This window comes from Barbus barbus (assembly GCF_936440315.1).
Source record: "Barbus barbus genome assembly, chromosome: 13".
Classification (NCBI taxonomy): domain Eukaryota; kingdom Metazoa; phylum Chordata; class Actinopteri; order Cypriniformes; family Cyprinidae; genus Barbus; species Barbus barbus.
The window spans coordinates 1135238-1148636 of record NC_136741.1 but is presented as its reverse complement, the minus strand read 5'-3'; the positions used below and the strand labels follow the sequence as shown (position 1 = coordinate 1148636).

General features: G+C 39.0%; 1 protein-coding gene across 2 annotated transcripts in view; it reads left to right on the top strand.

Moving 5' to 3' along the window:
• The first annotated feature begins 831 nt into the window (after positions 1-831).
• LOC306879332 (zinc finger E-box-binding homeobox 2-like) overlaps positions 832-13399 on the top strand; it is a 73093-nt gene continuing 60525 nt past the window's right edge. The window contains exons 1-2 of one of the 2 annotated variants that reach the window (XM_079432176.1): positions 832-1014; positions 2195-2343. In XM_079432176.1, the coding sequence (XP_079288302.1) occupies positions 2271-2343 (73 nt within the window). In that variant the 5' untranslated portion in view covers positions 832-1014; positions 2195-2270. The remainder of the gene's footprint in view (positions 1015-2194; positions 2344-13399) is intronic. The other variant, XM_079432177.1, reaches the window with a different exon arrangement.

The window sequence follows — 13399 nt, the reverse complement described above, 5'->3', positions numbered from 1 at the left end:
AAACAATTCAAATAATGAAATATGTCATATTATAATATAAAATATTATAATTATAATAATTATTATTATTACTTAATAATTTGTATTTGTTATTTTTAAATGCATAAATACATACCTGACTGATTATAGATTGCAGGAGTCTGATGCTGAACAAAAGCATCAATCAGTGCAGATGCCAGTAGATTGATGTCTTCATTATCCTCACAAATACTGAAAGAACAGAAAGTCTATTCACATAAAGCGCTGTCGCCCTCTGAAGACTTCAGCACTAAAGCGTAAAACACAGTAGAAGACAAATAACAATAACGGTGAAAGAATGCAGAGAGAGCTCATTCACGCCCTTAAATGTGTCGGAATCCCTCTGAAATCTCATCGAGAATGCAGTTCATTCTTTCATTTTGGGCTGAGAATTATGAACAAATAACATAAAATGCACTAAAAACCCCATTGCGTTGCATCGAGTGCCTTAGGTTTTAAAAAAGCCTGAAATCAGCGTTCTTACCTGTGCACCTGCAGACTCACCTGTCACAGGAGAGCGCGCGCTTCCTGCGTCTCCTCTGACAGAACACTTTTCCTCCTCAAATTCAGCGCTTCTCCTCCTCAGATTCATCTTTTTGATTGCACCCTCCTTTATTTCTCCTACAATCGTGTTTGTCGCCGGCGCTGAAGAGAGGGAGCGTAACCGCGCCTGAACTTTCTTCAAACGTTATTCGTGTCTTCGCTATAAAGGTGCCTGATGCTCTATGTGTGTGTGCGCGCTCATAAAACACACACGTTTGGCTCTATTATCCCTCCCTGTGCTGATAGGTGGCGTGTGTTTCTCTCTCTCTCGAAAAGAAAGGGGGAAAACAGTGTCATTCGAGGCGTGTGAGCGCGTCAGTCCGAGCGCAGGTTTGAGTCCTGGAGTGTGTGAGAGGATCAGTCAGGAATAACGCGCCTCTGTTTCTCAGGCTTTATTCTGGACCCAGACACTATAACACACACAACACACACTCCTGCAGCCGAGACCACAAGGTAAGGCACACTCTTCTACCTTCACGTCGTCTTTAAAATAGTCCTAATGCGAAATAAAGCCGCTCTCATGCTGCTGGATCCGGGATGCTCTCCGTTTAAGTCAAACACAAAGGTGTGCGTTTTTTCCTCTTACCTTTGCGTTCACCTGTGCAGGTGCGCTGAGCGAGCGGACCAACTTATTAGAAACTGACGTTTTATTCTAGAAAGGAAACCAGCGCTTGACGTTAATTGCTTTCACTAACCATTTTTTAAATGCAGACTAAATATATATATATATATATATATATATGTTTTCTTTCTGTAATGTTGCAATGCGCGAGATCAGTGATAGAGAAAATCATGCCACATCGCTACAAGCTGTAAATGCATTGATTTTATTCAGCTTAATTTTTTAACAAATACAATTTTAACACGCAGTCACAAAAAAATATATATTTATTTTAAGTAAATACAAATGCAAAGTAAAAGTAAAAGTATTTATGCAATTTTAAATATTTGATTCATTAATCATTATGATATCTGTATGCGTTTTATTTTGCTCGCAATTTCCTTCTCTAACACTGCGTATTTATTCAAGCATACAGTCATTATCATTACAGAGAGATATTATATAGATCCAAATTTTTCAAAGTTTTCGTCTTCACTATTACTTGAAGAGCTCAAACACTGAAAAAGTCAAGGGGGGGAAAAGCAATAGATCTCTGATACACGTGGGGTATATTCCAGATAATATACGATTTAAATGTTAATGTTCATAATACCTAATGCATTAAACAAAGTGTTCTCATTTTATTATTTCACGATTATATCTTAAAACAAACTACAGAAAATCTCCCTGCTCTAGCTAATTGGAAGCTCCCCAATAAATGCATTAGACACATAATAACAATCAGCAGTTAAAGTGGCTTTATAGACACGAAACATGTCAAATATAAATCCAGCCTCTGACCTTTGAGACTAGCTGTTATTTCACATTGTGCGTGTAAATCAGAGGACACACATGCACCGTTAAACTGCTTATTTAGATGTCCATAAGTCACAATGCACGCGTCTTCCAGTCTCCGGGGTTCAGATGCATGGACAACGAATGATCTGAGAGGCTCTCATCAGTCTCATTCACTCATGTGCCGGTGTTTTTCTGTGTCTTTCTGTTCGTGTGGTCGGGCTGATGGGCTGCCAGAGGGAGCGGTCCACCCTGCTGCTGTGTTTGGTCGGGTCTGAGTCCATGCAAACTGCCATCTGATCCACGTTTATCAATGCGGGAGCTGATCATGGCGGATGGCCCCCGGTGTAAGAGGCGAAAACAAGCCAACCCGCGGAGGAAAAACGGTAAGAGCGGCTTGGGAAAGTGTCCTGGTGCGGTGCGTAATCAGACGCGTTACGCGGGACGCAGAGAGAGGAGACCGGACAGATCAGAGTCCAGATGGGAGTACGCTTAAAAGAGGACAAGTAGAAATCGGACTGAACAGGCGTGATGTAAATAAAGGCCATGTAGCGGAGCTTTTTCTCTCTGTATTTTCGCGCAAGTTTGGAAATGAAAGTTTGTGCGTAATTCTTAAACGCGCTCTGAACACGTTCGATGCCTGTGGATTCTTTACACTTGCGTTTCGTTTAAGAAGCTGCTGACCGTCCAGAGACACCGATTGGACAGTCCCAGTGCATTATTTTCATTCATTATCAGATGCATGAATTAGAGGTGCTCTTGCTTGTGTTTTTGTGTGGAGCTCCGTTAGTCGCAGTCAATGTCACACAAGTGCCTGGTAAACACAGTTTTGCATTAATGCAGCACGCATCCTGATTGTGAAGCACAGATGAGTTGATTTTATAAATTTGTGCTGCTTTCAGGGATGTTTTAGGTCAGTGTGTTGTATTTTGAGGATAGCTGTTTTTGGCGTTTTACACATGCATAAACACTATAGTGTTTTATATATAAACTAAACACACCAGCCGATAGATTAGGTTGCATTTGAAATTGTGCGTGATATTGTTGGGTTTGTTGGTTCGGGTGCCGCGCTGCACGTTTGAGTTTTTAATTCTTCTGCTTCACGAGGATTAAACGCTGCGATCAGTTCAGTTCCATCCTCCTCTTTCCTTTATGAAATGTTTCATATTGATCCGCTAAAAATCAATACGAGAGTACGAGAGTCTTTTCACCCTCACGAGCGTTCAAGCACTAAAGTTTAAAAAGCGTAATTCTGTCCTCCCACTTTTTTGAATAGTCTTTTGCTTATGACTAATAATGCATTTCATAAAATCTAATGAATTACTGTCTTACAGTCCATGCATATGCGTTTGTGTTTTTCATACAACGTGTGCGTGATTTGCATAAAAATAACGGTACTGAAATATTCAAATGCAATGTCCAGTTTTGAGTTTATTATTTGTGGAGCTCGTGAACGCATGCAAGTGTGCATGGTAATGCTAAATTAATTGTTTAGGTAGAAATAAAAATGCACCAGTGAAAAAAAAAAAAGCATCTTGATATGAAGTGACAGTCGTTTTAAAATGAGGACACAGATGAAATATTCAGTGATGCTGGAAGACTGCAGATTTGAGCTCAGAGAAATATGAAGGGTGAAATGTGTATGTTCTCACACACCTGCTGGATTCAGTGTGTTCAGGTGAGCTCAGGTGTGCACTGTAAGACATTTAGCATAAGTAAATGCTTCAAAAAATACAGCCATCATTTTTTTTTTTTTTTTTTTTTTTTTTAGTTAGTTATTTTGCATCTTATATAAAGCTAATCAAATCCAGCAAGTGTAGTGTTTTATCATTCTAATTCTTGTTCAGTTTGCACAATGTTTAAAAGTGCTGTATTTTCTGTGGGAAAGGAAACTTTTAGTTCAGTCAGATTAATTGCAAACATCTTGCTTCAGCTCTTTGATGAGCTAAAACCCAAAGCGTAGAGAGAATCTGACGTGTGAAGAGTTAGAGTTTGTCTGCTGGAAGAGAACGCTGCTGTCTCCGGCTCTTTCTCCTGTGTTAAACTTCAGTCCAGCTGCGACGCTTGTGCTGTCTGTGAATGTTCAGTGCAGTCAGTCAGAGCTGCTTGTGACCGTTTATTTTGCATGCACTATTTTTACTAAATATCTGCAGTGTGCGAGAGGAGCAGATCAGATGTCAGGGGTCACGCGGGAAGTCTTTTCTGTTTGTCGTGCCTGCATACACGGGAAGTCTTTCACAAATTCACTGCTCTGAAATTACAGGAAGCAGTTGACGGCCGTGGGGTGTCCTAAGATGCATATTTTCACAGGTTTCCTGCAGCACAAAGACGTGCTCCTCGTGGTGCATTCAGCCAGATTGATTACATCATTTCAGGTTTGGAAAAGCTCCTGCGTGGCGCGATGAGAAGCCTCTGTGTTTGATTATGGCAGCTGAGCCGTCGTCGCTGAATTAGGAGGGGGTGATTCTTTCGCTCGGGCTCTTTCATCCCCGACAATGGCAGATTCCGCCCAGTCTAAACTGTTCTGCGCCCCCATTATGCTGCGTGGCTCCCTCGCCGCACGCCCCTCCTCTGCCTCCTGTGTTTGGGAGGAGCGGGGCCGCTCACAGCTGATTGTCAGCTCTAATACGTGTCATTTACATGTGTGTAAGGTGAACCGAGCGTGAGCGTGCACCTTTGGTTCCCCTGCACGGAGAGAAACTCCTGAGTTTCTGAGAGTTTAGGTTGCACTGCGAGGAGCTGAGAGAGTTTTAGAGGAAGAGGAGGATGGCGGTGCTCCTGATCTCTGGCATCTCTGATCTCCTGCTAGTTCACACGGCATTTCTGAGCTCGTTTTCGCACTCTCGTGTGTCTGATTTGTACTTGATTATATTATCTATTCTCTTTATATGTTGAAAATATATTGAAGAGTTGTCCGGGTAAAAACCACCAGTTTTTGCTTTAAATTATTTTTATTTTCAGGGCAGAGTTGGTTGTGGTGCATGAGTCTGTCTCTATCATTTCAGTATTTTTATTTTTTTTGCAAGATTATTTTAGCACTGACTTGATCGCTTCGATTCAAACGTCTTCGGTGCATGGATGTGTGGAAGTATCTCCCGGGAATCACACAACACATCAAGAAATAATTGTCACATTTAAAGTGCCGTTTTTAAAGGAGATGACAATATTTCATCAATTCAGAATGAACAAACTTTCAAATAGAAATAATATACTTTTATAATTTTATAAATTAATCCTTAATGAACAATAACCTTAAATAAAAACATGTTAATCAGTTTTCTTAGCTCATCATTTTTAAAATTTTATTTTTCCTTAAAAATGCAACCCTAAAATGTAACCTGCTGATGTGAAATGCGCCTACACAGCCGAAGTGCCTGTCAATCACAAACATACACACGCTCCGCCCCTTGTGTTTGTTTATTGAATATTTTATCTAATTTGATAATGCCGTCTTCCTCCAATACGATCTGTCTCCGCTTCGTTTAACACATTACAAATCCTTTCAACAGAACTCCACAAGAAAATGGGAAAATTCCACTGATTCTAAATGCACGGGTTTTATTCGTGTCAGAGTGATTATTTAATGCGACTACATTAAGATATGCCTTTGAATGTCATTTTTAAGGTCCTTTCAGTTCCTTGAGGTGACAAATTCACGATTTCACTTTGCACTGCTCCCAGTTGTATTTTATTGTTGTGTTTCTTCTGCGATCTCGTCTCTGAAGATATTTTGGCCTATCGGAGGGTGGGGGGAGTCAGACCCAGAGCTCTGTAGAAATGCCTTAGGTGTGACTTCACTTTCACTCACATCACCGCTGACCCGACTGCCTTTCATATCACATCCACCGCGTCTCCACCGGTAAACATCCCCCGAGGGCCGAACAAAGAACACGGCCCTTTCTCCTTAATCACAACCCAGCCCTCTCTCACTCTCTCTATCTCTCTCTCTCTCTGCCAGCACGCAGCATTTGCATTCAGCTTCAGAAAGGCGCGCATAAAAAGGGGGAAGAGCGACAGAAGAGAAAAAAACCTGGAGAATAAAGGCAGAAGAAGGGTTGGTGTCGAGAGCAAAATAACGGAGGTGTTTGTGAATGTTTGTTGGGCCTCCCCTGGTTACGGCCCTTATATAGAGACACACACGCACACACACACACACACAGATAGTGTTACGCAGCGGCATGTTCGCTCTATTCATGGCTGCACACATTCACACTTAAGAGAAAACCATCTGTGTGAGGCACGGCTGCTTTAAGACGCAAGAATAGTTTGGAACAGGTGTGTGTGTGTGTGTTTAGATAATTGAATGTGTTTGTATGTATCTTTTTTATATTTAAAGAATATCATTTTTGGCGTGATCTTTAGCTTAGCAAGCGTGTAGAAATCGGACTTGCACCGTAAATGCATTTGTCGTGGCATTTTTGTTTGTTTCTATAGCCGGATCTCACATGTGCAGTCCATCGAGCTTAACTTATTGAGCATGGGAGACTTCTTTAATATAAAAAATATTTTATTTTTTTATTTTATTTGTTTAGTTTATATAAAATTACATGTAAATTATATACAATTATTATTTTTTTAAATGTGAGTATTTTTGTTTATTTTTGTTATTTTATGTTGTTTTATATGCTTTTACAGTTTAAAGAGGACTGATTGAGAATGGACATTTCTCTAATAGTTTCGCTGGACAGCTGTTTTTCTAAATATAAATATTTTTGAAATACACAGACATGAGGAGGACGCGGCCTCTATTGCACACACTGAAGGGTGTTTATCTGGATTAGAGCAGATTATTTTTCTCCCTGTATACTCTCAGTCTGAGCGTGTAAAGAGACGGCAGAGAGCTGCTCCACCTCTGAAGGCATCATGTGACGGGAATTCCTCAAACTCTTTTCTCCTTCAGAACTTCAGTTGAGAGATTATAAGCCCGCTGGATTTATCCCCATTTACTTCAGCAAACACCTTTGGACACCTTGAGAGAGAGTTAGCTCGCTAAAGCAGTTTGCTAAAACTTTACAGTCTGCTGACAGAGCGTCGCGCTCGCAACGCCAGTGTCACTGGTTTGATTCTGCACAAACTGATACAAAGAATGACTTACATGTAGGATACTTCAGAACATTTATTTTGTTGTTGTTGTTGAAAACACTTGAGATATTAATGATTTTTAATCTCATTTGTGATTTTTCTTTCCTTGCTGGTTTGCACATGTCAGATTTTTCAGATGTGTATGAATTTTATCTCCAAACAGTTCAGTAAAAGTACACCGCTATAAAATGCAGCTCAGATTATTTGATATTTGAAGAATCTGATGAGAAATGTTTGAATTTATATCAAGAGCAATGCCTTGGCAAATCTTAACACAACTTGAGACATTGTGGAGTTCTTTCCTCTATATAGTTTTATCTATATTTCATCTCTTTGTTGTCTAAAGGATATTAAATAGATCTCACTGGTGATTTTTCTTTCGTTGTAGTCTGATGTAAATGCTGAAACTGTGCTCATTTTGGAGGAAGTGATGTTGTTATGTAGTTGATTGGTTTAGATTAGCTCTTGAGGTTCCTCGTCAGTTTAATCCTCATGTTTAGCCTCTATAACACGCTAACAGCACAGAGATAGTCTGTCTCTCTCTGCTTCAGGTTTTGCTGCTGCATGAAGTTTCTTTTGACTGACTGTGCTGTTCAAGATGTGTTTGTTTAATGTCCAGTGTGTGTTGGAGTGAAATACCTTCATAGTGCATGTGCTTATTTTTTAGTTTTGCTGGTTTAATGTGAGGACGATTGCATGTCAGTCCACAAAGCTGGGAGAAAACGTGCATCCAAGATGAAGCTGTAGATTTGATTCGCTCACATCAGCGAAGATCAGAATATTGCATCTGCATTTTACAGTTTCTAATAAACTTAGAAGCCAACTGGCAAGTAATCTACGTTTTATTTACTCACCAAAGCCAGTTTTTACTTTCAATTAACAGAGTGAGTGTTCAGTTTGGACCCTGGACAACGCTATACCCTACAGACAAATGTCATATGAAGCTCGCTGTCTGTCCATCTGCACTAAAACATTGGTCCAGTCGGCAGTGATTGCATGCACTTCTCGTTTTCACGTTTCGTGTGATGTCAGGCCGCAGCGCTCTTCATGCATCAAACTCGAAGCTCCTGGAGAAATATCACGGCTCATTTCAGATCTCAGACATGATTCATTTCCCATTGTCTCTGTTTGTGCATCATAATAATGTGTATAAGATTTTGCGGGGAAAAAAAATCTCAGGTGTCAACATGTTCATTTGCAGGAAGGGCTGGTGTGACTGCCACTCTTGTGCTGCTCAGGTGTGAAAACACGCGTCGTCATTTGGACATGCTGCCGTGTTGTGCAGGTTTGTGCTGTATAAATTAGCAGGATGAGTTTGATGGCCACGTTCTGGAGAAGAAAGAATGTGGTAAAGAAACGGATAACATTTGCATAATTTATTCTCTAAAGATGATTTCAAAAGTCCGATATTTTTGATATTTAAAAATTAGCCCCACAAATTGTTTTCAGAGGTTTTTAACCACATTTAGCATATTACATTACTATAATAATGATACACTCAATCCCTAACCCTACAAGCAAACATAAGATATCTTGTATTTAATTTATTTGACAAACAAACAAACAAACAATATTAGTAAATAATACAATAATACTACAAATAATACTAACAAATGATAGTATTTAATTAAATAATGAATTAATCAATTGATATATATATATATATATATATATATATATATATATAAGTACTACATGTTTTATCTATTTTCTCATAGTATACAGGATTGGGTAATTACAAAGATAGATAGATAGATAGATAGATAGATAGATAGATAGATAGATAGATAGATAGATAGATAGATAGATAGATAGATAGATAGATAGATAGATTGATTTACCAGTTTATATTCCAAAGTATAAAATATATTCCTTATATAATCTCTCTCTTAAGAATTGGCTGTATATCACACACACACACACACACACACACACACACATAGAGGCTGTTCTCTCTTTGATGATTGTCGGTTTTCTTCTGGCAAGGTCAGGCAATCAATAAGAGATGTGTAGATATCAGATCAAGACATCAGGAACCCAACACACACACACACTCCTCCGTGTTTCAGTTCATTCATTTTCATAGCAGAGGTGAAGATTATTAAACCATCTTATCAGCCTTCAGAAAAGGAGAAGTCCGCTTATTTGAGATGTTTGATGTGTGAGATTTTGACGTCGGTTCTGTATTTAGTGTTTTAATCATCTCACCATCAGCACGGCCCAGGAAATTGTTGAAATTGCCGTGTTGGCTTGTTGCTTTAACCTTAGGTAAAAGTGTGCCAAGGAGACGTGGAGACGCACACACACACTCGTTTTCCTCGTCCAGAGGGCTGGCGTGTGTGTTGTGGTTAATGGACTCTGACTGCGGATAAAGCCTTGTGCTGCAGCGCCCGTCAAAGCCACGTCTCGCCGCTGTCACACACAAATGTCAAACAAACACCTCCTCAGGTAGCGCTGGGCTAATCATACAGACAGCGTGTCCTCAGCCTTTCCACAGGACGAGCCCCGCGGCTGCACTTCAGAGCCTTTACCTGCCCGTGTGTGTGTGTGCGTGCTTTCATTCGCTCAGTGCATCGTAGAAGTTAACTGGCACTATTAATGCTTTAACACTCAAACCTGGTATAATAACTTGCATGAGCGGCTGTGTATTTTACTTGAATCCCAGAGGAACATTTATTTTGTTGCTTTAGATTCAACTTTAGTTTCTCAGGAGACAATCCACAAGTCAATAGAGTATAGAGCTATAAAATGAGCATGGATAGCAGTTCATTTCATATTTGATGAGAAATGTTTGAGTTCATATTAAGATGTCTTGCTTTTGCGGACTTTGTCACTTGGGAAAATGTGAGAACGGTGTGAAGCTTCTCTCTTTCTGACAGGAGGATCATCAGATGATTTGCTTGATCTCTAGAAATAACTGAGCCTTATTTGTGCTTTTTATTTCCTATGTGAATGAAATACTCTCTGACATTGAGATGTGATGGTTTGTGTAAGTTATTGGTGTTTCTGGGTCTCTTTAGGTCTGTTTGGAGCAGTCACACTTCACAAACGTTATCAGTGCTCATAATTAGTGAAGGGACGGCCAGTGAAAGCGTTTCTCTCAGTAATTAAAGTAATGAAATATTCATTTCTGGCTTTTCTGAGAGGAGTGGGCAGTTCTATTACAATAGCAGACAGTCTCATCTGCAATTAGTGCGCACACACACAGTCTTTTTAACCTTGTGTGAGTGTGTGTATGAGTTCCCTGCCCGACGCAGAGGTTACCTTTTCCCAACGGTGCAAAATCGACTTGACGTAAGTGTTCATCAGTCGCAGGACTCTCCCCTCGAGGTATTTGCATCAAATCAACTCAGTCAAGCTACGAGAAGCTGACAGCAGAGAGTCAGACAGCCAGAGAGAGAGAGACAGCGCTGATAGTGTGTGTGTATCGAGGGTGTTTGGGGTCAAAGTGTGTGTTCAGAGGTGTGAGAGCTGCACGCACGTCAGGTCGCTGTGTTATGGGTGTAACTTCACGAACACACACACTTTACTCTGTGTCTCTTTATAGAGGTTTACTTTCATTTCACACATGTTCATGAGAGAGTGTATGATTATGGTTTGATACATTTATTATGTGTGTTTGATTGTTTGAGGGTTTACTTAGTTTATAGTTCGGAGCCAAAATTCACCGGACTATGACCCTATGAGGATTGCTCTATTTTTTTTTTTTTGAAAGAAATAATATTTTTAATTATCAAGGACGCATTCAATTGATCAAAAGGGACAGTAAAGACATTTAGAATATTGGAAAATATTTATATTTCAAATAAATGCTGTTCTTTTGAACTTTATATTCATCTGTCAATCCTGAAAAAAATAAAATGTATCTCGGTTTCCACAACAATATTGTGCAGCACAACTGTGTTCAACATTGATAATATTCAGAAATGTTTGTTGAGCAGTAAGTCAGTATATTAGAATGATTTCTGAAGGATCATGTGACACTGAAGACTGGAGTAACGATGCTGAAAATACAGTTTTGATCACAGAAATAAATTACATTATACAATATATTCTCATAGAAAACAGTTATTTGAAATAGTAATAATATTTCACATTTGTAATGTTTTTTGCTGTCTTTTTTAAAAACATAGAAAAAAACCTTATTGAGCCCAAACTTTTGAACAGCAGATATTCTTTCTTTATTTTTCTTTCTTTCTTTCTTTCTTTCTTTCTTTCTTTCTTTCTTTCTTTCTTTCTTTCTTTCTTTCTTTCTTTCTTTCTAGTTTAGTTTGTTAAATATATAGCTATAATTAACTTTATTTAAATCTAATTAAATTCTGTAGTCCTTAAGTAGATGCATAAAACACTTGGAAATGTGTAGTAGTAAATCTTTTTATTATTATTTATGGGATTTTTGTATTTTAATTTTGCGTGGAGCAATAGTTTTTAGTGTGTGTGTGTATTTGTGTGTGTGTGTGCCATTTACTGCCATGTATTTAATCAGTCTTGACAAAACATATTTCTCTACAGTCACAATAATATTTCAGATCAAAAGCTGCATCAGCTCCACATACACATATGCGCACACACACACAGAGCGTGTAATTGTAATAGAGCTTACCTTTGTGAAAAGCATTACAGCAGTGAGCCTCTGTTAGGTCGCTTTGGCCAAATGAAAGATGAAAAGGTTTGTGTTTGACATGGAAATGTTGCGCAATTATTTTCGGAATATTTTTCAGTGCAGCTTTAGAGAGCACAGATAAGTCCTGAAGTGTTGAAAGTTTTAGTGAATATCTGCTCCAGTTCTGTCTCTGCCACAGTGCAAATCCCAAATACTCTGCAAGTACATCGCGCAAATGCCTCAAATCCCCCAAGAGGAAAAAAGAGGAGAGAGAGAGAGAGAGAGACGCCTTTGTGTGCGGCTTTATTACACTTTTATTCATATCTCACATACTAAGAGGAGTGTGTCTCTCAACCTGTCTCTCAGGTTCAACTCGCCTGAACATTAACCACTTTATATGTCACATTACTCCTGCTTTGACTGAGCAGAACTGGACTTTGGTGTCTAAAGCTCAAATGCAGAGCATGTGTCCATGTTTATCACAATGACATTAATAAAAGCCGCCCTCTTCAACAGAGAGACCAATTAAATCCAGAAGAACACAGCCGGAATCTCCTGCAAAGCCAATGATTTTTTCACAGTCCTCTAAAGACAGCAGATCCACTCCAGCACACACAGAGTTAACCGAATTAAACAATTTGCAAACAGTAAAGTCAGTCAGTCAGTCTAAGGCTTTTTTTCCCCATGCAAAACAATTACTAAATTACTGTACATAAAAAAACTGTTCTCTGACGGTATTTATGCAATCAACATAACCAAGAAACAAAACAATTTAATGTGGAAAAATCATCATTCATCTGCATTATAATTGCCGCTTTTCCTCATGTACACGGCAGTTAATTAAAATTGTGATTAAATCCATCTCTGCCGCCTAAGATGTCTTTCCCGAAACAGGTGGTACGGAATTTAAAAGTAAAGAGAAAAAGCGTAATTAGCATTGGAAATTGAGAAATTGCCTGCAAGAATCGGTGTTAATTTCATTCTCTGATGAGGTGATTTATAACGGCGGCTCAGCCGAGACTCATCCGCGCCTTTCCCAGCATGCACTGTGAATGTGTTTGCTAAATATTTGAAGTGTTTTAAGGCAGAGAGCTGCACAGTTACCACGGCTGATGGCTTCAAACCCGGAGCTCGTCTTTTCTGACACGCGTTTTCAAAAGTGGATTTAACAGCCAATCAAGAGAATGTTTATCTGCTGTCTACAGCTAGGAGACAATAATAATGCCAACCGCACTTTCTAAGACGTGGAGATCCGGCAGCGGTGGATTCTGGTGTGTCTGGGAACAGAAGGACACACACTGATAGACTTTCATCTGAACTCTCACCGCTCTAATTACTCAAGCACTCGTCAGATGGAAACGCTGATTACAGGGAGATTTATATCGCTGCTCCGAGAGTTTCATCCAGTTGGTTACTTGAGCTACTGAGTCTCATCTTGTTGAGCAGAAAGTATTTGGACACCTAAAATGTTGTATTAGATAGCAAATATCAAAATGCATACTTGTGTAGTTAATCAGCTGATGTTTTCATGCCTTTCTTTACAATAAATGACTGAAACTGAAAAAAAAAAAAGAAAAATGGTGTAGGATTTACTTTTAAACAATTTTCACTCAGAAATTACTAGTAAATTTCACAGATAATTACGAAGAAATGGCAAGTAATGCATTTAATTAAATATGAAATTTTAAACTAAAACGACTGAAATTGTATTTTTTTGTAAAACTTATTCAAATATTAATAATTATTAACAACTTCTA